Source organism: Micropterus salmoides, unplaced genomic scaffold, assembly GCF_014851395.1.
Source record: "Micropterus salmoides isolate LMB-PRFRI ecotype aquatic unplaced genomic scaffold, ASM1485139v1 Ms_hic_scaffold_19, whole genome shotgun sequence".
Taxonomy (NCBI): Eukaryota; Metazoa; Chordata; class Actinopteri; order Centrarchiformes; family Centrarchidae; genus Micropterus; species Micropterus salmoides.
The window spans coordinates 9,655,130-9,679,730 of NW_024041039.1; the positions used below are offsets into that span (position 1 = coordinate 9,655,130).

General features: G+C 39.3%; 2 protein-coding genes across 13 annotated transcripts in view; both read right to left on the bottom strand.

The window, feature by feature from the left end:
* The window catches only part of sash1b (SAM and SH3 domain containing 1b), a 56,637-nt gene extending 36,369 nt beyond the window's left edge, over positions 1 to 20,268 (bottom strand). For 2 of the 3 annotated variants that reach the window (XM_038728876.1, XM_038728875.1), the window contains exon 1: positions 18,833 to 20,102. In XM_038728876.1, coding sequence (XP_038584804.1) covers positions 18,833 to 19,315 — 483 coding nt within the window. In that variant the 5' untranslated portion in view covers positions 19,316 to 20,102. The other variant, XM_038728879.1, reaches the window with a different exon arrangement.
* Positions 20,269 to 21,285: 1,017 nt separating this feature from the next.
* The window catches only part of stxbp5b (syntaxin binding protein 5b (tomosyn)), a 28,657-nt gene continuing 25,341 nt past the window's right edge, over positions 21,286 to 24,601 (bottom strand). For all 10 annotated transcript variants that reach the window (XM_038728865.1, XM_038728864.1, XM_038728874.1 and 7 more), the window contains one exon: positions 21,286 to 24,572. In XM_038728865.1, coding sequence (XP_038584793.1) covers positions 24,531 to 24,572 — 42 coding nt within the window. In that variant the 3' untranslated portion in view covers positions 21,286 to 24,530. The remainder of the gene's footprint in view (positions 24,573 to 24,601) is intronic.

Here is a 24,601-nt window from a genome sequence, read left to right on the forward strand (position 1 = left end):
CACTGGCAGGGTTCTACCGGGAGCCGAATTACCTCCGAGGTCGTCCCATCTCCAAAACAAACCGACCCGGTCATGAAAACATTAAAACACAGCCACATAGCAACGTTAGAGTTAGCCCTGTGGTGTGTTACAGCTAACAGCTGATCCAGGTCCGCCAGAGAACGCAAGGTAACTTTTACTTTTTATTTATCAACCGAGCCTGCTGTTTCACAGCTCCTGACTGGTAAACAACCTGGCCATGTTTGAGAGCGATGTGCTCGTTTGTTTCTCTGTCTGCAGAATCAGGACCTGATGTGGCCCATTCTGCGTCCAGACCTGCCAAACTGCTGCATTTATGTGTATTTCTTTGTTCCTCTGTCTGTGCTGGAGTTCTTTTAAGAACTTGGTGGCTTGATCCAGATTATTATTATTAAATTGGTTGAATTTTAATAAAAGTGTGTTTATTCATATAGTGTATCAAGCTTATTACTTCTATATACGCAAATCTGATATTAATATTTTACTCATGGATAGGGACGTTAGGCTACTGTATGAATGAGCACTTCAGAGATAATGATAGTAATTATATACATAAGCTTTATATGGCTGGTTTCTGGTTATGGCTATTTCTGTGGTTTTTACATGGTTAGAATTTGGTTGTGGGCCAAGGGGGGTTTACATAATGATGATAGAGAGTGATCAAGAGGTGAATTTGTGCATTATACTACAGTTAAAGCAAGCAAGGCATCCTTCCATGTCTGAGAATGGCGCTGTTTTTTTAATCGTCCACTAGAGGGCTGCAGCGCCACAATAAACAGCCTAGTTCAAATGAACGAAATGTCTCAAAAAAAAAAAAACATTAGTTAATTTTAATGAACATGATTTGAAGATTCGAGTCTGTCAAAAGAGTTGAACTTGCCATCACTATTGGCTAGCTGCTGACTTGAACAACATTACGTCTGGTGTTGTGCCGAATTCTGCCTGAGAAAAGAGGTCGATGCAAATGTTGACAGATAGCCTACAACATCTGTTCTGCCGAATTATGCATCCACCTTTTAAGGTCCTTTTCAGACACTTTGCTGTACTCATTGATCAAACGCGGTAATCACCACATCTTTTAGCCGAATCTCAATGAATGCTACTTCTAGCCTACTAAGTGTAATAAAATATTAACGACTCTAAACGTTCAAAAAATATATACTTATCATTTATCACCATTGATGAACAACACGAAGGATATAATAGCGTTTAAAAGCAGTAGGCTATTTGGAGGTGCATGCAATTCTCGGCAGGCATGCAAAACTCGACGTAACACCTGTTTCGCTGACCTGCAGCGCAGTCGCGCATGTTATATTAATATGCAAAATGAAACACAAACAAACAGATCCAACTCTGAAATGGCAGTTTATTAAGTCAATAAGAATTTACAAACAATGCGTAATCTACGTTGATTACAGTGGTTGACTACAGTCTTCTGACCGGCTACCGAAGCGTGTAGGCCTATGCCCCCTGGCTGCCCGCCAGTCTCTAACCTGCTTGTCAGTTCGCACTGGTCCGTTTCAGTTACCAAAAAGGCTTGAATACATGTGCACTCCAAATGTATAGGTGCGGCTAGCTTAATCGCCTTCTCAGAAAAAAGTCAGAACGTTTGTTGCCTTTTCTAAGAAGTCAGCCACAGATGGAGTGGATGCGCTAGGAGACAAGGGAAAGAAAAAGACTTAAGCACATAACCAAAACTCTGAGCTACAATTAGACAAACTAAGTGGGATTGATATAACCGTGTCAGAGGAAATTCCCTAATCAAATGGTAAATGATTTTAATGAAGCCAATTAATTCCACCCTTGCCTGAACATTGCTGCAGCTTTAAAATGGATAACACATGATAAACAGAAGAGTTTAATCAGAGCCCTAGTATACTCTTTAGGTGCCATCTATATCTACAGCTCACATTTTTCACAACACTTTTAATAAAGATTAATTTATTAAGGACAAGGCAACTCTCATTAGCTGGAGCAGTAACAGACTTCTGGAAGTCCCTGATTTCTCTGTTAGGGTAAAGAACGGGTTATGCAGACATAAGCTGTATAATATTACTGCGTTGGCAGTGGGGTAATAGCGAGCTAGTTGGCACAAACGCCAGGAGGATATTTGTAAGATTCATAGCTTGTCTGGCTTTTTGGGCTTGCTGCCTGGCTACTGTTCAGTTCCATCCTCTATTAAAACACAACTCCAACATACAACCTCTGTGGAATTTGAGAATTTCACACCACCACACTAAGTAAATAGCTGGAGATAACCCAAACATAGAACTGAGATAGATGACTTGTGCCTAAAGAATTAAAGACCCCCTCCAGTGTATTTTTTTCTATGTCATATTTTTCTGAGTCATTTCCTTACAATGTTGATTACCCACATAGTTTGCCAAATATTTTTTTTACTCAAAGTTGCAAAAATTGCTTAGTTGTTAAAACGGGGTGGTGACGTATGACTATAGTAATTCCATTCCAAGTCATACGTCATTCTCCAAGCTTGCGCAGGCGCACTGTCATGCCTCCTTTAAAAAACTAGCTGCAGACGGGTAGGAGCTGTTTTTGTGACCGGGATGGGAGGCGTCAACTGCAATCTTTCCTGCTTGCCTCAGAGTCCTGGAGGCGTGCAGGTCCTGAAGTGATGGAAGATTGCAGCCAATCACCTTCTCTGCAGAGCGAATGATACACTGCAGCCTGCCCTTGTCCCTGGCAGCGGCAGCAGCGTACCAGATGGTGATGGTGGTGTAGAAGTGCACCATCATTGTTTTTGGCAGGCTGAACTTCTTCAGCTGCCGCAGGAAGTACATCCTCTGCTGGGCCTTCTTGGTGAGGGAGGTGATGTTCAGCTCCCACTTGAGGTCCTGGGAGATGATGGTGCCCAGGAAGCAGAAGGAGTCCAGAGTGACGACAGGGGAGTCACTCAGGATGATGGGGGAGGGTGGGGCTGGGCTTTTCCTGAAATCCATGACCATCTCCACTGTCTTCAGAGCGTTGAGCTCCAGACTGTTCTGGCCGCCCCAGGTCACCAGATGGTCAATCTTCCACCTGTAGGCAGACTCATCTCCACCAGAGATGAGCACAGTGAGGGTGGCGTCATCCGCAAACTTCAGGAGCTTGACAGACTGGTGACTGGAGGTTCAGGTGTTGGTGTACAGGGAGCAGAGGGGAAAGAACGCAGCCTTGAAGGTTGAACCGGTGCTGATGTCAGAGACATGTTTTTCCATCTTGACATGCTGCTTCCTGTCCATCAGGGGAGTCAGTGATCCACCTGCAGGTGGAGTCAGGCACGTTCAGCTGGGAGAGCTTGTCCTGCAGCAGGGCCGGGATGATGGTGTTGAAAGCAGAGCTTAAGTCCACAAACAGGATCCTGGCGTAGGTTCCTGGGGAGTCCAGGTGCTGGAGGATGTAGTGAAGGGCGATGTTTACTGCATCATCTACAGACCTGTTGGCTCTGTAGGCGAACTGCAGGGGGTCCAGGAGTGGGTCTGTGATTGATTTAAGGTGGGACAACACAAGGTGCTCAAAAGACTTCATTACCACAGAGGTCAGGGCAACGGGTCTGTAGTCGTGAAGCCGTGGTCCTTGGTTTTTTGAGGACAGGGATGATGGTGGAGGCTTTGAAGCAGGCTGGCACATGGCATGACTCTGCAGCCACTTCCACTCTGAGATGTGATGGTGAACCACGTTCACAACATCCATGAACACATCACGCTGGAACCAGTTACGACATACCTTATTCAGTTTGTGGTTAAAAATGATTAGTGGTCCAGTCTTTAGTGGTGCTGGTTGGTGCCTGGTTTAATTTGATTTCAGTGTCTCCAGAAATAAAATATTGTGTAAATTTCCCAGATTCTGCAAAGAATTAGGACTAATTTTATAAATGCAAATGCATCACACCAACATTTGTACTGAAGTAAATCACAGCTAATTCTGTAATTCTGAGTAAAGACTTTATGATGAGATTAAGAATAAAAACACATGAACAAGACATTTTACAAATTACAAAAAATATTACTAGCTTCATGAAGATATAATTTCTTGCAGGGTTGTTTTACTGAACTGCAACAGTTTTAGCTTGGCGTACCTTATTCACAGAAAATTGTTTAATGGACGTGGATTTTCAGTGCAAACAATAGCTATTGCCACTTTTTTTTAAATCTGCCGATTGTTTTATTTTGACCATACCCATATGTGCATCCACACAAATATTTTCAAAGGTTCCAATCTTGTGTTTGTGTTATTGTTAATTGCAATTTATAAATATTATAATACATTAATAGTTTTATATAAAACATGTCTGTCTCTCTCTCTCTCTCTCTCTCTCTCTCATAATTTTGATTGCAACTGCATTAAAATGTGTGATTCATTTTATTGTGAGCCAAATGAGGCTGTATAAAATGCATAAATACCCCATTCTTCAGGACACAACACATATAGGTAAGGACTTCATAATGTGCCTGCCTTAGGTACAGCAACCTGCCTGTAAGCTATATGGCATGCTTAGTAATATAGGGACACAGTATCTACAGCTCAAGCTGTCAGTGTGACATAAGTAGTGGTGATGTATATACAATGTTGTGTTTCTTATAGCCTACATAAACAGAAATAACTCTTCTGGAGAGGATCTGTTTTAATCTCTCCAGTTCATTTATCCTCTTAGTGACAAGTAAAAGTTCATAACATGTCAACTATACATGCAGAAGATCAAGTATATGGTTTTATTCTAGCTGTAGATAAAATAGCACAGTTCCACAGAGTAATAGCCCCCACGGTAAAGTAAGCACACCATAAAACATAGTGGGAGTTATTGTGTACAGTGCGTGATAGGACCATCGACTGTATACGCGCACATTAGAGTACTTCTGTTTATTCTCTTTTCAAAGTAATTGTAACTCTATTTGCTCAACCCCTCAGCCTGTTTTTATTTTCCATTTAACTCTTAACCCTGATTGTACACTGCACTGTAACTTGTGCTGTAATTATATTTTAATGTGTATTTTTTCAATTTCCCTATGTTGCTTTTAAATTTTTTTATATTTCCCTGTTGCTTTTATGTAAAACACTTTGAATTACCTTGTTGTTGAAATGTGCTATACAAATAAACTTGCCTTGCCTTAATTATCATGGGTCAGTAATACTCCTGCCAGTACACTGTACTAAACTTTACAGTGTAGTGATGTTAACAAAGCATAAGAAACAGCCAGTTAGTTTCTGGTTGCCACGGTAATTGTTATGTCCAACTATTAACCACACCCCCATTCTGAGAAAGAACGTTAACAAAAAACGGCAGTTAAACTGGCTGGAGGGGGGCTTTAATGAAGACTATGTTTCAGTATTCTGTTGTTTATTATAGCTGTCTAACCATAAGCGCATTAGCTTTATTATACAGTTTTATTTGCTTGGTTTGTAGCACTTCTGTCAGTTTTTGGCCCCTTTTGTGATTTCTTGGTCTCAGTTCATTTTGACAATGTCCATTTACATCTTGCACTGGAATAAGGTGCGAAATGCTTTGGTCTGTCTTGGCTTGGTCTGGGACCTTTTTGGGCCCAACTTGTGTAATTGGACATTGTTTGGTAATTGACTGGTAGTCACCATGAGATGTCTGGGCTACAACCCTTTATAACACGCAAATATTTGTTCACACATGTTCAAAGATTTTAAGACCCAAACCTTTCTTAAGTATAGGATTAGTAGACCTTCCTTGAATTAGTTGTTGGGAAGAACTTTCACGTCAAAACTGCAGAGTTGTAAACATGGTCAGTCTGATAAGTCTTGTCTACGGAAGATCTGTAGCTCCATTCTGTCACCTGTGGGGCTGAAGGATCTGTCCTTGCAATAGCTTTAAATAAAAAGGTTAATTGCTATTGTAATTCAATCAAACCAAATTCAAAGTCACTGCTTTCTGATTTATATAAGATTACTCGAGTTGAAAAATATATGTAATAACTTTCTGAGTTTGATCTATAGACACAATCATATTAACAGTGGCCCCCCTAGGTTACTGTTGGACCTGTCGGAATTAGCATGACACTGCCACGGTCTATTACTGCTCTCCCTGAAGAAATATGGTCCAATTTTTGGAGTGAAAAAAAAAGCGATTTCAGAACAAAGCAGACGGAAAGGTTTGCATTACATTATGCATTTAGGCTGTGAAACTGAAATGAAAAAAAAAAAGATAGCAGCTTAAGCCTAACGATTACAGAGAGTGAACTAAGTTCCTGCATCACCTGAAGATTGAGACGAAGTACAAAGATATTAAGGATCAACACTGTAATAGTGAAGAGACTTACCCAGCTTTACAGGAACAACTAAAAAGCAAAAGCAGTAGGGATATATAACTTTATATTAAGTAGTAAGTTAGGTAGCGTGGGCTAGAAGGGTGAAGTGAATGTAAGTGACCCTTTCAAACGTCAACATTTTAATCTTTTATATAGCATTGAAAGTTGTTAACCCCCACACTGTACACTGTCCCAGTGTAAGGCTAAGACTAAGAATACCAATGGCAACAGGCCTTTCACTAAGCATTCAAACAAAGACTCTTCAATAAACAGTGACACATAAGAATGTAAGCAAAAGAGAATAGCACTATGAAACCCTCCAGGAACCACCGTTACAACACAATCAATCAGACACCACAGAGGAGAAACGTAATCCACACAGAGGTATGTAATCACCACCAACGTTGCTGGTTCTCAACAAAAGCATAGAGGAAACTGTATTACTTTCCCAAGAATCATGGGCTGGCTCCTCAGAAGCTTTTTTAGCTTTTCACCTTCACGGAAGTAGGAAAAACACTGATTCCATTATTTCCAAAGAGTTGCCACAAGTATTCAGAAAAGATGTAAAATATAAGCAGGTTGAAAGCAATTGATGAGACTGTTGAGAAGCAAGATAAAGACAATTTAAAGCTGGCTTTAAACTTTGAATGGAAGTTCATTACGGTCAAACAAAGAGATATATATTTATCACTTTCTCAGTGCATGTGACAATATGGAATCTGCCAATATGTAGATGCACTGTATAAAAATCGGGGCTTTCATCTAGCATTATAAGCATTTTTAAAAACTATACTGCTATGTTTTGGTGTCATTTATGTGCGCTGCTTCTGCCCTCTGCTCTGCGTGTTTCATTGAGGGCGGGGCTCAGCACCTCCTGTGCGCATGCACAAACACATGGCCGTCATATTGAAGACAGTCTGTGCGCTAGCAAGAGCTCATCATTTCAACAAACTCTGTGCGGTGCAACCACATCAGTAGATGCAACATACAACCACTGTTGCCCCAGTTCAAAATACACCATAACATTTAGATGTATCAAATTAACAGTGTCATGTGTAGCGTCTCCCCTTGCAGCAATAAAACTAATGTTAAAAACTTTTCATTCACTTGAGAGTGCCAATTATCTAGCACCCACAACATATAGCCTTCACGAGTGAAAACGACTAACAGTTCATATAAACTTGTATTAAACCACTAAGGCTGAACAAGAGAGGGTAATGGGTGAACCTGAGGCAAAGCAAACAAACACGTTACAGCTGCTTCATATAACTGTATGTTGACGGGGTTATATCAAGAACAATAAATATTCTCAAGAAACCAAATGCAGGATTAATGGGGATGAATTTAAGAATCGCATCCTCTTAATTTCACATGGCAGTGAATTCAAACCATGCCATATACTATGCAAATGGATCACTAGGGAAGCAGTTCAGCTAACAGTTTGTTGTGGTTTAATCTATGCAATAGTGTCAGTTGACTACTCATTTAAAATTCATACGAGAGGAAAGCTGCTGTGGAGAGGAAGAGGGATGGAAAGTGGGTCATAATCTGAAGATGCAGTATTCACTACACTACAGCAGTGTGACCCCCTTTGCTGTTTCCTATATACGGCAATAGCCTCGCTGAAAGGTCAGGTGGTGTTTTTATGGTATGAAAGCTCACTTGCATTAACAGATCTTGCACTGATCCAACCAATATCACATAGCTGGATGGAGACCAAGCCGTGAACTCCTGTTTTTGGACTACCAGTGGATGGAAGCAGCAGCAGACTCTGTGGGGAAGCTGCTACAGAAGACAGTCACTGGACAAACAGGCAAACTAGAACCGATGTGTGAGTGCTACTCACACTGTATATAAGGTGTATTCCCACTGTCCTCAGCACAGTAGGATGTACACTAAAGGCCAGAGTACAGTTCCATTTGAGAATTAATCTGAAATATCACTTCTGTGGTACTCTGATCTCAATGGAGAGGCAAAGACGTACTCCCCCACCTCTACGAACAATAACAAATGCAATAAATAATACTAAGACCTAGAAAAATAGGTCAAGTCAAACAAATACAAGAATATAACAAAACATTAAAAAGGTCTGCAAAAAAAAAACGTTTTAAAGAGGTGAGAATCACAGTCTTGCTAAGCTCTTAAGGCCATGGAGGCAAAGGCATCGACAGAAGATGCTCAATCACATCCAGTCTTTTCTTCACTTCCAATGATCTATTTTTTTTTATTAGTTTGTTTTTTTAATGTATTAATTTATCACTGGATACGATCTAAAACCATTCTAAAGCACATGCAGAGAACACAAAAAGATCAACCCTCACTTCCTGACTTAGCTGGATAAAGCCATGCCTTGACATTTATGACATGTGACATTGTACAAGCTGTAACATTGGCATAAATCTAATCCCTCGGCCCTTCGAGGGCTATATCACTAAAGGGCCAAATTGTCAAACAGATGGATTGGAAGCATGTACAGAAGCATGAGCATGCAAAAACTATGTGTACTGCTGCTCTTGTGGACTTTAACCAGTCAGGGATCAAACCAGATAAAAGACTCAATTGAGATTTAAAATATGAAGCTTCTTGTCGTCATCATCATATAAACCACTTTGACTGTGTTTTCAGTGACACACTTAAACTAAATTAAAAAGATCAACTCTTCCCTAAGTGAGTCAGAAGAAGGCAGAAACATCCTGTTTGATTTATGAATGCCTCCAAAAGAGATGCTGTACAGAATTTAACAGAGTTAAAGTACAGAGTTGCGAGTGACAAAATGTTGCCGCTTCCTTCCATGTTTATCTTTTCATTATTGCTACAGCCCACCTGACACAAAAACGCTTCTGCGCAATCATCTTCAAACCAAATGTGCATGCCTATCTGATTGGGAGCTTTGGCAAATTAATGTCCGTCTGTGTGTCTGTGTGTCTGTGTGTCTGTGTGTGTTTTCCTGTAAGTGTGCCAAGTGTTTGAATGTTTGACAGCTCTTAGTTACTAGGGCCAAATCAATACATTGTTGTACATAACTGGTGCTCTCTTTGAGGATAATCTGGGGCAGTATTGTGATGCGGTAGAGTTAATTCACTTAAGTCAATAGCCCAACAGCTGCACTGCACTAGAGAAAAATATAATTAATATCCAAATATATTAATAAAGTACCAGGTTCCTCTATTTCTTTTGAAATAACGATCCATAGGATCTATATTTCAAAAGAAATAGAGGACTTTGATCTCTAATGATAAAAAATATGTTGATGTTACAGTCATGATGAATTACTGCAGCCCGTGGACGTGTGACAGTTTAGTTAGTAGTACTACATATGGGCTATTAATGTGATAAGCCCTCTCAGTAATATATACACATTTACATTTACACATTTAGTGTAGATGAACTTTACAGTATACTTTATACTGTATGAATGATTTGGCTTTATGAAATGAAAACAGCTACAACCCTTGGGTCTTACACTGGTATTACGGTACATAAAACCTTTACAATAGACCAATACATTGTATCCAACCACGCAAAATGCAAAACCTGAAAATTTCAAAAGAAACATATTGCCACAGACAACTGCATAATAACTACATTACACAAATAGTGTGTGCCTCTCTTTTGAAAGACAGCTCTCTAATTTACCTCTACACAACTAGGTTCCTCTGCTTGACTGACTGAAAATACTTGCTAACCTTGCTGAGACCTTGCCATCTTGCACATGAAGTAAAAATAACCCAGCAGCAGAGAGCATGGTTAGACCCTTGTAATGGAATGTGATCAAGGTCAATGTAGTGTGGCTCAAAGACCTCCAAGAGAACGCAACACTAAGAGAGAAGGGTTAGGGCCAAGGAGACACTGAAAAACATCTTTATACACACAAATCCATGTCAGGGCAAAGGCAAAGCTATCATGTCAAGTGATGATTTTTATTTATTATCTCCGGTCCACAAATACATAACGAAAAAATGTAGGACAGACTTAAGTCAAGACACTTATTTATAAAGCCTAATATCACAAATTTGCCTCAAGTGGCTTTACAATCCTCCCTAAACCCTCAATTCAGACAAGGAAAACACAAGACTAACATGAATAAACAAATGACAACAAAGACATTAAAATTATACATGGAATGCCAATAATATATGACTAATATTATATTATTATATATCAGAAGGCCAATATCAATGAGTCTCTGGGGAAGTAGGAAACCAACTTTCTATTTTAACTCCTAAAAAACAAATTTACCGTAATTAAGAACAGCAGTCCAAAGCATTGAGTGCTGGGACCAGTGCTTGCTCTGATATAGACCATGAATCAAACTCCCTCTCTATGTAACTGTGTGGTAGGAAAAGCCTCTTGCGTGTGTCTGCCACAAAGCAAGAGGCTTTTCCTACCACACAGTGATTGAAATTCAGAGGGCGCCACATACTTTGTAAGACCTACTTAGCATTGTTATACAATAGCTTAAGCAACCAAGAGGTAAAGGCTGGAGACTAAGGAGTGTTTTAATAGCCAGGGGTGCTTAGGGGAAATGTTTACAAAAAAATACTCTCTCAGAAAAGAGAAAAATAAAACCCTCCCTTCTTGAGGTTAGATATTGTTAAGTCCAAAATATGTAAACAGTGTTGTATTGCTCGACATAAAGTGCGTGATGAAGATGGACTTCTCTTGGTTTCTCTGGGCAAAGCCCCTTCAGAAGCTCTTCTGAATAATTTCTACTTGAAGGCAACACAAGGGCAGAGGGCCATTTGAAATGAAAATAAACTGTATAGTAGGAAGCACACAGAGCAGTGAAGTACTAACAACATCTTTCCTTAACCTCCAGCCCACTGCCCACGGACAATTCTAATCTTAAATTCACAAATATAGGTCAGTGATAAGGCCTTGCCTAACACAGCAGTTTACATTATACATAACATAGTATTCCCTGTGTGAACAGTGTACGCATTTCTGAAAACACTCAGTGATTTAATGTGGAATAGGGGTGCAATGAATAAATCGACAGTCAGCAAAAATAGCTGATGAAATCAGTTACCAACAAATTTAATTATCGATTTGTTCATGATGTCAGTGGGCCGTAGCGATGCCATCAGCTTACTGGCGTCAACAGTAAACTTAGCAACATCAGCGATGGTATTTACACCTTAAAACCTCCAAAGTGTGGGCGCATTTCAGTCTTTACTCCAAAAATGTTGTGAACTGCAGCATTTGCAAGGCTGACCTTTCTTGACATGCAAGCAGATCAGTTTTGCTGGAGCATCTGAGGCACGCTGGCTCTGCCGATGATGAAGACTTAACTTGGTAAGATAGTTAGCATCAATGACTTGTTAATAGAGTTGAGACAATTGGACAATTTGTCCCAGACTCCCTTAAAAAAAAAAAATCACAGAGTTTAAGTTGTTGAGTTATGGGAAAATGTATAAACTTTGTAAAATGCTGTCTACTACAAATTCATTATTATTTTCCCTCTTGTAAATCTGTTATACAAGTTATTCCTTTCTTTGCATAAAAATATTGTGTCAGTTTGTCCTGGTGGGATGCAGTACTATCGTGTAAGCTACTCTGTCACTAGCTAAATGATATGCATTGTTAACAGTAGATCAGGTGCACAGTTATTTCTTACTGTATACACCTGTTTGGTCCTTGACAGGACTTGATTTCCTTGGAACATTCTGGTTGCTATAGCAGAAACGTCGATGCATTTTTTAATGCAGTATTCATTTTATTGTCTTTATTGTTAATTAGCACATGCCTCACACAGCCTCAAGCTAAATTTAAAAGCTGATAGCCAAATTAGAGGCATTGAGTGATTTTATTTATTCGTTCAATTGTTTTAATATTCGATAGGTTATTTGACTTCAAAATAATTAGTCGTTAGTTGCACCCCTAATATGCAGTAGGTGAATATGTGCTGGTATAATGCTGTCCTTGTACAGTCCTGTTTAGTTGAGGAGGGGAACAGACTTCTGCATGAGTAATAAGCCAGACAGAAATTTACCGAATCCCAAACTATAAGCGACAAGTATGTTCATGGCATGTTAAGCTTTTGAGTGCTTTGTACCCCCTTCCACCCCTGGCACCATCAGTGCAATAATCCAGCAATATTCCTGTAATGGCCCAGTGCTTTGACATAATCTATAACGACATACTATGAATCAAGGCCATAAGTAGGCCTACCCTACAGTATGCTGGTAATGGATAGACACACACTGTAATGCAATCTAGTGTGTATATACACTCACCTAAAGGATTATTAGGAACACCATACTAATACTGTGTTTGACCCCCTTTCGCCTTCAGAACTGCCTTAATTCTACGTGGCACTGATTCAACAAGGTGCTGAAAGCATTCTTTAGAAATGTTGGCCCATATTGATAGGATAGCATCTTGCAGTTGATGGAGATTTGTGGGATGCACATCCAGGGTACGAAGCTCCCGTTCCACCACATCCCAAAGATGCTCTCTTGGGTTGAGATCTGGTGACTGTGGCGGCCATTTTAGTACAGTGAACTCATTGTCATGTTCAAGAAACCAATTTGAAACGATTCAAGCTTTGTGACATGGTGCATTATCCTGCTGGAAGTAGCCATCAGAGGGTGGGTACATGGTGGCCATAAAGGGATGGACATGGTCAGAAACAATGCTCAGGTAGGCTGTGGCATTTAAACGATGCCCAATTGGCACTAAGGGACCTAAAGTGTGCCAAGAAAACATCCCCCACACCATTACACCACCACCACCCACCAGCCTGCACAGTGGTAACAAGGCATGATGGATCCATGTTCTCATTCTGTTTACGCCAAATTCTGACTCTACCATCTGAATGTCTCAACAGAAATCGAGACTCATCAGACCAGACAACATTTTTCCAGTCTTCAACTGTCCAATTTTGGTGAGCTCTTGCAAATTGTAGCCTCTTTTCCTATTTGTAGTGGAGGTGAGTGGTACCCGGTGGGGTCTTCTGCTGTTGTAGCCCATCCACCTCAAGGTTGTGTGTGTTGTGGCTTCACAAATGCTTTGCTGCATACCTCGGTTGTAACGAGTGGTTATTTCAGTCAAAGTTGCTCTTCTATCAGCTTGAATCAGTCGGCCCATTCTCCTCTGACCTCTAGCATCAACAAGGCATTTTCGCCCACAGGACTGCCGCATACTGGATGTTTTTCCCTTTTCACACCATTCTTTGTAAACCCTAGAAATGGTTGTGCGTGAAAATCCCAGTAACTGAGCAGATTGTGAAATACTCAGACCGGCCCGTCTGGCACCAAAAACCATGCCACGCTTAAAATTGCTTAAATCACCTTTCTTTCCCATTCTGACATTCAGTTTGGAGTTCAGGAGATTGTCTTGACCAGGACCACACCCCTAAATGCATTGAAGCAACTGCCATTTGATTGGTTGATTAGATAATTGCATTAATGAGAAATTGAACAGGTGTTCCTAATAATCCTTTAAGTGAGTGTAATTTTATACATATATATGATGTATTTGTGCACTCGGGCTAACATAACTGTGTGTTTGTATACAATCAGTTAGGCAACATGTTCATACTAGATCATAAAGCTCTGGAGACTGAATATAATGAAAATAACTCAGCTCACAATCCCAGAACGTGGGCAATAACTAGAAAATTTAGCAACATCCTCATCAGGAGTCACCAACCAACCTAATTTTACTCATATTTCTTGTAAAAGCTGTTTTACCAACCCCTAATAAAAATAAAAAAACATCCAGTACCTTCTTCTGTCTCGTCTTGCCTTTGTTCAGCAGCTATATTCAAAAATAAAAAAAGAAGCGGGCTGCACGACAAGTGATAATTAGGGATGCAGTGATTTTTCTTTCCATCTTGATACAGATTCCTGCACCTCAACTCAGGGTACCTGCCTTCAATATTAAAATCTGTATATCTCACTGAATGGAACTCGCTGGATTTTTTGGATGAGGTCAGGGATTGCTGTAGCACTAAAAAGTGAGTTCAGACTCCACGAATGATCAGAATTTCATTTAGAATGCATTGGTCACATCTGGTCGCTATGCGATCTGCTAAATAAGGTCTGTACAAATGATAATGAGTTAAAAGTGTAGCATATTTACAACACAATATTTTTATTTTACAGATTCTTAGTTGTCAGGATGTACTGGAGATAGTTTAAAATACCTTTTTTTTTTATTTATTGTCAACTTCGGGCATAAATTGGTAAATTGATTCACCATTGCAAAGCAAGTCCATCCATTATGTCCTTAGCTGTACCCACTTATTCTTTGCAGTGTAGCAGGGGGCTCATATTGGGCGAGAAGTGGGGTACACAGGGCAGGTCACCACAATTCACCTAACTTGCCTGTCTTTGGACTGTGGGGAGAAAGTGGAGCACCCAAAGACAGTCTGATGTAGGGACAGAGAAAACATTTAACTCCACACAGAAAGGTCCCAGCTGACCTCAAACCCAGGAACTTGTTGTGAGGCAATGGTGCAAAGTAAATGCTCACTCAAGTAACGAGTTGCCTTGTTTTAAAGGTGGTGAGGATGAAGTACTGAAGTAAACAGAAGAAAAACTTATTACTGACCATTAAAACTACAGAACTACTTCTCATTTATTTACAGGTCCTCCTTCACATAATGTTACACTGGTCCTTATAGTGAAATCAGTGCTGGTGTTTTAAAACCAACAAACAGTTCTATTCAATCTCCATTTTAAAGTGACAAAGGCAACGACAGCTGTCAGCTGGTGCAGAGCTTGTATTTTGCCAGGCTCTATTCAGACTTGCTTTTCTTCTGGCAAAAGCGGCCTGCTGGTTTTGCTTGTCCTCCGATCCTTTGGCAGGGTAACACAGGGAAATCTTCAGAACAACTAAGATTTGTTCCCTTTTCTGAGGATGCCTTTCAGGCCAGGCACTGCAGTGAGGCCTTCTGGGGATTTGAAGCCCATTGTAAAAGACAGATATAAAGGCAATCCTTCCCAAAAGGGTCTGGGTGTGATGAATAATAGAATGTATGCTTCGCTGTCAAATGACAAAGCTAATAATTTGATGCACATCTAGAAAGTGTGTTAATTATCTTGATGGGCTCTTGCTGAAGTTAACAACCACATTTTAAATTAGCAAGATTTAAATCTTCAAATCTAGGTTTGTGTGAACACAAAACACTGCAAAATACTGTAAAATGACAAGACTTTTACAGCTACACTGAAACCTCATGTGGCTGTGAAGTGTGTATTTGTTTCTTTGGGTTCTACCGCTGGGAAAGATAAGTTCATGGTTCAACAATGTCAGTGGAATTCTAGTTCTATGTTGAATTTTGCTTTTCCATGTTATTATGTGGATCTAAACACTGGCACCACAATGAGTGGTGACCAGTGTTTAGATAATTTATAGCTCAACCACGTTTTATAGCATTACTGTTTTTCTCCCTCTCTCTCAATAAAACTAATAGATCCTGCAGGATGGTGTAAACTAGTCATGCATGTAGAATTTGCAGAAAAGCCCATTGCTCATTGGGAATTGATTGCACTACCAAAGCCAGACTGAGAGGCAGAGGCATTGTGGAATTACAAATCTAAATCACTGCAGTTCCTGAACTGCAGACAGAATATGGCCTGAGGACACACCATACTGTTGTATAATCTCCGCTAGATTAAACACAAACAAGGCTAATGCGAGTTTCAGTCACAAAAAGAGTGACGTATGGTATGATGAAGATTTTTTTCAAAAATATAATTTAACCAAAGCAACTGACACTATAGACTAATATAGAGTGTGTTTCCATAGTGTATTTTAGTATTTTTGTTATGTTATTCTTTTTGCAAAGGTCATTGCCAGAGTTTTCCATTCATTTCCATTTCATTTCTGTGTATTAAAACCAAAATTGACACTTCCCACATACGATGGATTTATTTTTAAGTATTTGTGTGTGCGAATACAACCAAGACTCCACTCGTCGATCTCCACTTATATCATCTTTTCTTTGTTACACTTTATGGTACTGTGGCCAATAACAACAAATGAGACAACAATGTAATGTATTATGAATTATATTACAATAACAGACAATACCTACTATATAGATATTATATCAGTATTAAACAGATATTTGGCCCAGCAATGCACAAATTAATGGAAAAGGTTTTGCTGACAGACTTCGCCTGAAGCTGCTGTATGCTATTCCTGCTGCAAAAATGGGCTGTACTGGCCTACATACCTGCATTCTGTGACTCTTTAATGGACTAAATCTGATGAACCTGAAAGGCCAAACTGCTCCAAAATGCTGTTATCACACAGAGCCCACCAGTCTTACCACTTTAAGTCAACTCTTCGCCAGTAAACTGCTCCAAATCAAGCTGGTATTCAATACTCACACCATAAATGAATGATATCATGCACGGCCTCGCATGTGAGAGGAATCAAATGGGCCAGATTCTGACAGAAATATAGCAGGATAACATAGGCCTAATCCTGCACACATAGTGCAAAGCTGGAAAACCAAAGTTAAGCATAAATTGTTTGTTAGTGACTCATTTGTACAGGGGCTTCATCAACTAACTAGTGCAGCAGAAGCATAGCTGTCCAATTCACTACAGTAAAATCCCTTTCATTGGTTTTGCCCATGTATGAACTCCAGTATGGCTGTGCTGACTCCAGAGCTGGTGATGCTTTTAAGTCTAAAGAATTAAAGAAACTTTTCTGGGTAAATCTAACCGTACCAGTATTGACTGTAACCTACAAAAAGGTTGGAAGTGCATCACAAAGTGCCTCTGTAGTTTATAGCCTCTGAATCTTTCATGAACAGTGTGCTTGTAGCCGTGAAACTGGACAGAACTACACAGTACTACCAGGCCATCTTTGTAAATAAGAAGTTGTTCTCTAGAGTCCTGTCTGGTTAAATAAAGGTTTAATAATACTGTTGGTACAGTGAAACTACAGTATTTTAAAGTAAAATAAACATTGCCAATTAGATTATCATTATCGGAATAAATGAGAATACACCAAACAGTGCACAATTTCACATATAGTCACATAAGACTGCACAGTATGAAGTCTTGTGTAAAGGCACTCTAAACAGTCTCAATATTCTCTATGATTTGTCATGACCCAAAGATCAGTTTAATCTAACTGAAAAGCTGCACCTGGCTCACCATCTGTCAGACCACATTCACTGATTGATTGATAGATGAGCAGCATTTTAAGTTTGTAATCTGCTGAGGATAGACAAAACCAAGATGAGATAAATTCATTCAAAGCGCCACTGCTGAGAACAGAAACTGTGCCTCAGGTCTGAACGTGTAAAGATATCTGGAGTGGTGTCCAACAGTGCTGCTAGCAGGGATTCGCTCCGGACAGTCTGTTACAATACAGCTCAAACAGATTCATATCACCAGTGTACCATGTTTTGTCATCAGTTTTCTGTGATATAATCTCCAGAATCCGCCATTTATGCCTTCTATTGACAGCGACAGATTGTTGTACCACTCAGCTTTTTTATTTGACTCTATTAAGAGCTCAATGGATTTAGTCGAAGCCAAAGCAGAAAAACTGTCCTCTGCAATTACATTAACAGTCTGCAGTCAACACAGACATGACAGTTGTCAGAACAGAGAAGATCCCCAGAAATAAAATGGCATGCGGTCAGTTAATGTATCATCGGTAAAGTAAACATCTGTCAAGACAGATTGATCCACTGTCCCACTGACATCTGGCTGCAGACATCAGAGGATTTTTAACTTTGTTCATTGGTTGCGTGTTAACTGTAAAGTACAAGGTTTATTTTTAGCACTACTATGACTACTGTTACCAGTAAGCTACCTACCATATTGTGAATTTTGTCTTATTCCTGCCCAGCTGTCCAAACATGAGCACCATGGCAAATGGTGGTCTAACCATCAGGAGCAACTGATATTCAGTGTATTGATCAAGGACATTTCGACATGTAGATCAAACCGCCAACCTTACAACTAATGGACAACCTTTTCTTTCGCCACACCTGCCCCACAGCATGATGCCATTATAAGATATTTTGCATTTATATGCTCCCACTATTTACCAATGTGGATTCAACGCCCTATTTTGGAAGTGTTATAGTACAGGATGATGGCATAACACCATACTGTCTTAAAGGAAATGCCTGAATCCAAAGATAAATGCAACAAGTTCATACCCATTCTCTGCAAGTTGAATGGCAAAGAACACTTCAAAACAACTGTTGGTGTTGTTAACTTTATTTGAATCGTATAAGATTTGTTTACATAAAACCTATGCTTTAATCCAACAAAAATTTATAATGGGTCTTTTACCCCTAGCATGCAAATGTTTTAATTAAGAGTAAGAGAAATTGAACAGCACTACACCATATCTCAGTAGACCTTTGCCAGTGAAACCAAAGCATCCTTGGAGCAACGAACAAGAATCCGTGGATGTCAGCACCATCAAATAAATTTGTCACACTCCTCATCACAAACATAACAAAGTAAGCGCGTTAAATCCCACCAGACAGTGCTTGAAGAGCCAGCATTTAATATCAACATAAAGTAAAAACAAAAAAATAAGAAGTAAAAAATGCCTACCTTATAGGTGTAAGGTGCTTGTCCAAGGTTGATTCCATCTTTTGCAAGTTTATCCCTTATCAGTACCTTGAGTTTCAGTTTGGGATATGTCACAAAGTCATCACAATCTGTGACTCTGGGGTTATGGTTCCCAGGACAGGAGGCCTGGTGTATACCTGTGGTCTGTGAGTTTGACCCCAAAGTCCTGAAGTCATCTTCTCTGACTGAGTGTGAAGAGTGGTTGCAAGTAGAAGGATCCAGAGGCTCTAAGGTGAAATAGTAGCTAGGTGTTTTCCTTTTGTCCTCCTCTTTTAGCTTCTGCACTGCTGTGAGCAGCCTGTGTCTGTGGTACTCAATGTGGACACCTATGGCATCAAGGTCCGGCTTCCCAATCTGTTTACAAACTTCCAAGTCATCATAACCATTGTCAATGAATGACTCCACATACTGGGCCAGATGGAGCTTCGACAGCCACTGGAGGACAAGGTTTGGCCCTTGGCTCATCTTAAAAACAAAATATGGAGACCTACCTCAAGTGCACAAAGGGGTTTGTGCAGAGGTAGTCCAGCACTCTGGTCCATGTAACTCCCACTTGTACACAAAGTCCCAAGTTCAATGCTCCAAATTAGACAAATCTATTAGTTGTGGCCAGAACAATAGAAAACACAGTGAAACCATATTTGGAGTCTGTCAGACGCCCTTTAACCTGTCCAATCCTGGCTGAAACATCTGCACTGCTTAAATTCTCTTGAGCAAAAACGGTGAAGACGATGCCAACAAGACAGGTTGAGGCACTCTTATTGACGCTGAAATCTTGGAGGCGTGTAAGTTAAGTGAGTGGTAATGTGTCCTACGTTACATTAAGAAGCTAGTCGGTTTTAAGTCAAAGGAGTCCGCCAGACGAATTCAACGTCTTTAACCGTTTAAATGCATGTTAACGGTTAAATCAAGCGGGCGTACGGACTCAAACAAATGAAGTATTATATTTAGCTACTTTTATCTGTCGTCGACGGAAACGTAAAGTTAACGTTAGCTGGTGATAAAAGCTTTAAACCGAGTTGACCACGTGTGTGTGAAATCCTCTGGCAAAGATGGGGGGGGAAATCCGTAAGGTTAACAGTTGGCGTCTTCTCCGGCTGCGTCCATCGTCTTTGTTTAATTCATCGCAACGGTTACAGAGCGAGACGCTCAGTCAAACATTCATCCGAAGTAAAAATTAAAAGGTTGATGCTTGAGCCAGATCGATATAGAACTACTGTAAAAACGCTCGTAGAGAATAATACACAATTCCCTGTACCTGTTCAGAGTGCACTTGTTGTGGCTGACTTTGTGGCTAGCTTTTGCCGCATTCAACTTTGCTGTCCCTCCGCTCCATCCGCCGCGGTTCAGCCCGTGTGAGGATGATGCTCAGCCTCGGCTTAAGGATCTGCTGTTGTAGTTCTTACCCCAGCTGGACGACGGGAGTTCAGCGACCGCTAGCGCCACCTGCAGGGGCTTCTGGGAAATGAAAGAGTCGTGAATTAAAAAAAACAACAAAATCATAAAAAATACATAACTAAATAAAACCAATATAATAAAATATATGAAACAATAAAACCAATGATAATTATTATTATTATTTTTTAATAACTGGATTTTTACAAACTGTGTATATATATGATACACACAGTAGCCATTCCAGCATGATGCTTAAATTGCATGGAATACTTAAACACTCAAATACAATCGGAAATACTCTAAATATTATGCGTAATTTCCGAATTATTTCTACCAAAATTCAGCTTGACAAACATATTTGGATTTTTAAATACTCATGGATCTGTAGCAAGTCCTATAAGTTTGAACTACTTTTATCGGTAGTTGCACAACATAACAACAGAAATGTCATAGTTTTAGGGAAATAATTGTTTATAAAAAAGGTATATGCCTAGCACAGGTGACCCTATAACAAAAATGGACTGACAGTGATATTTCTTTTTTACAGCTTATGGTATGCAACATATGCCAATATATATAGATGCACCTGTAATTACACCAATTAAAACACAAAAATGATACCATGACATTATAAGCTATATTATAAAGGATGAAGACACCGCATGAAAGAAAGTAAACAAAATCATTTTAGAGAAGAAATATCTTTCACAACTCGTACATAGTCTGAAAACAAAAAAAGATTTTGTGCCACTATGGATGTTTAAAAAACTATAGCATAGTCTAAATGTGCAGTGTTGGACTTGTTCAGCAAGACAGATCAATCTATAGCCGACACTGACCTCTGACCTGTGGAGGGACATGTCCAAAAGGTCTGTGAGCAAACAGGAAACAAGACAAAACATGTTATGACTGGTTTTACATTTATTTTACATTGCACAATTATATATGTGTATATATATGTATATATATCTCTATACATACATATACATACTGTATCTACAGTCTAAATTGTTTGTGGCAGCAGATTAATTCAGACATCCATGTGAAATTTACTTTAATAAAACTGTACAAAAATTGCCTACTATGAGAAAATACTGCAACTCCACAGATATTCATCCCAGAAGACAGACAGAGGGATGGAAGTATGGCGACTGAGAAACGTTTAAGCTCTCCTGTGCGGTGCTGTGAGCCTATCTTTGCTTTCTATGCATTTCTACAGTGCAGGGAAAGCAAGAGTTTTCATTAAGCAACCAGTAACTTAAACAAATGTACCAATAAAATAAATATAATCTCTCACACTTATACAATTGGCATGATCAAATGAAAATGGGACACGCTTCTGATGTGTGAAGAGAACTTCAGTTTTGTTCAACATGGTGGTGAATACAAATGCCAGAACAGACAATCTCTAAGAGGGATAATACATGGTTGTTTCAAGTTTGTAAACACTTAATATCATGCATCCTTCAATGTGCAATAAGAGACCATTTAGGACACATCTGTTGCAAACTGAAGCACTTTATAGTCGAGGCCACATTTTGTAGAAAGACTCAGCAGCCCACCAAGTGGAGATGACCCTCCTGCAGTAGCAGAGATGAGTGTGTTCAATATATAACCAGGATTATTTTATTTTCATGTCTGGATGATGGATCATTATGCACAACCATTGTTTTGACATTAATGTGAGTTATTTTCTCCCAAAATTACATTTAAGGTATTCATTTTTAATATATTATTGAAATTAAAAGCATATATATATATTTGTTTTCAAATATATAATATATTATCATTGACCTGACATTGAAAACAAATCTGAGAGTGAAGCAATCAGCATAATTGCCAAATGACATAGATAAGCATAGGTTCTGTCATGTTTTGGTCCTTTCAAAAATAAGAAAATGGGGTTAGAATAAACACACCAAAACTCATAACAAAATTACAAGTACAAAAAATGTGCAAGTGCAAAACCCATATAACTGCTCTTTGAAATGGGTTTATCTCAGCAGTATACAGTAGAGTAGATTAAAATCAGGCAGTAAAAATTGAAGGGTTTTATTCCAAAAGGCTGTATATCCATCTTGGATAAAACATTTTTGGTCTAATCGAACACTGATCATCTCCTAAGTATACAGGATTTAATTCTCGAAAATCCAAGAAAATGGATCAAAACATCTAACAGTTTTACTTCATGCCTGCAGCCATTTACTTTGAGTCAGTGTCGCATGCTCTTCTTTGGTGGATCTCTCATTTTGGAATGAAACTCTTCAAATTCACTTTGCCTATCCTCTGTAAAGGAGTTTGGGTAATGAGGGTGACATGCCCATAAAAGAAGCTAAAGCCAATCTACTGTCCAACCCTACAGACAGTAGACTTCTTATTTAAGAGTGCTGTCCAAGATACCCCGACTAACTCTTACCATTTGGGAAAAAAATCAAGACAACTCTGTGAAATTAAGCAACTCTTTGGTGTCAAAAAAGAACATGGCCGCAAGTGTACAGTATGTCACGTAGCCTGAACCTGCACTATCAGATTTGTGTCCAGCTGTCCCGTTATTTACAACATTTGGCAGCAATCCAGACCGTCAAAGTCTCTCTTTTCAAAATAACAGACCAACAAGTAATGCTCCTACATTGACACAAATAGCAGCATGTCCTTGCACCTCATGAAAAAGAAATCTAATTACAATAGAACTCTAGTTAATCACATTGAAAACACAGTCAAGCAAAAACAAGAACCTCAAAAGACCTATTGTAATACACTGTATCTATGTAGTATTATAAATATTGGCGCCCATACACATATTCCTGAATATATGCATGTTCACAAACACACAGACATACATATAGGTAGAGGTTAGCATATATGTGTCATGAGGCAAAGGCAGAAGAGAAACAGTGTTTAAGTGAATGGCTGAGAGAGAAATGACCAATGGCCTTGTGAGGAACACTATGGTGCTTGGTCATTTCTACTGGCAGCTACAAATACAAAGACAGGATTACCATTTCCATTGTGCTGTAAGAGACACATGCTTTTTTCCGTACATATTGAGAAACCAGACAAAAAAAAACAAAAAAAAAACATCAGTTATGACAGAATGCAAAAAAACAAATCTGAATAAGCATGTATAGATAGAATCTTTATCACATAAAATTGTAACCAAAATATACATTTATGCTAATCATACAAGGACAATCCTTGTCTTGCCCTTCCACATATCCCTCTCATACGTGACTTAGCTATTACAGCCCCTTGAATGCTAGAAGAATATAAGCCCTTCAGGGGTTTTCCAGTGTATCAACTCTTAGTTTTTCTGATAGATTAATGTAAACTCTTCAGTGGGGGTAAACATTTCAGCACTTAGCCCATTTAATTAACAAAGGAAAAATTTTAATGGCCAACATACAGACTAATTTTACTTCCTATTACTGTTCCAATAAATAATGTAATTTAAAATAAAAACAAAAGGTGACTCTCAGAAAACACAGCATTAGTCTTTATCACTTAAAACAACTTGGTTGGAAAATGCAGTAAAAGAAATGGTCGGTGATGAACTAGCACACTACCAGCCCTTATTCGGTGAGAGGCATTTCATTAACTCCCTGTCTATTCTATACGGTTTTAAGTGCTTGAGAGGCCCTTTATGGACAAAACATGACAAAAAGGGACTCTAATAATAAAATAATTTAAACCAGAAAAACAAACATACACATGCCCTTTACTGATTCAATCATTCCTATACAGACTTGCATCTTCATTTGACTTGATTAGATTTGAAGGACAAGGGTTCATCAGACTTTTCTCCTCATTTATGTCCACTGTGTTTGGCAGACACGATAAAGGGCAGAGAAAAAAGAACAATTGCAATCAGGCCACTACAAGTACATCTTTTGCAGAATTGTCTTTCCTCAATCAGAACAAAACAGCAGGGTATATATGAGTGCATGATGATGGAAATGATAGGTCCCCTCTCTTCTGTTTGGTGTACTGATGTTAAATAAACATCATCACTCTCAGGAGAAATGGAAAGAGAGATTCCTAAGGGGTTCTCTTCTTCCATTTCTTTCCATTCTCATTACGTTGGGTCAGCCAGTGTCAACTCCGCAGCAGTCCTCCGGTGACTGAGGTAATGCAGAGTGTATGATATTGTACCAAGAATAAAAGCACAAGTCTGTTGAGCAGAACCCCCCGTGGAGAGGAATAGAGAAGAGAAGTAGAGGAACCTGCAGCTCTTAAGAGACACTGGTGTGCGTGATTACAGAGTCCGATGCTCCACGCGCTGCCATCAGAGCTGGTACCACTTCTTATCTTTGTACTTCAGCATCATCTTAAGGGAGAAAAGAGGGAAAATAAGAG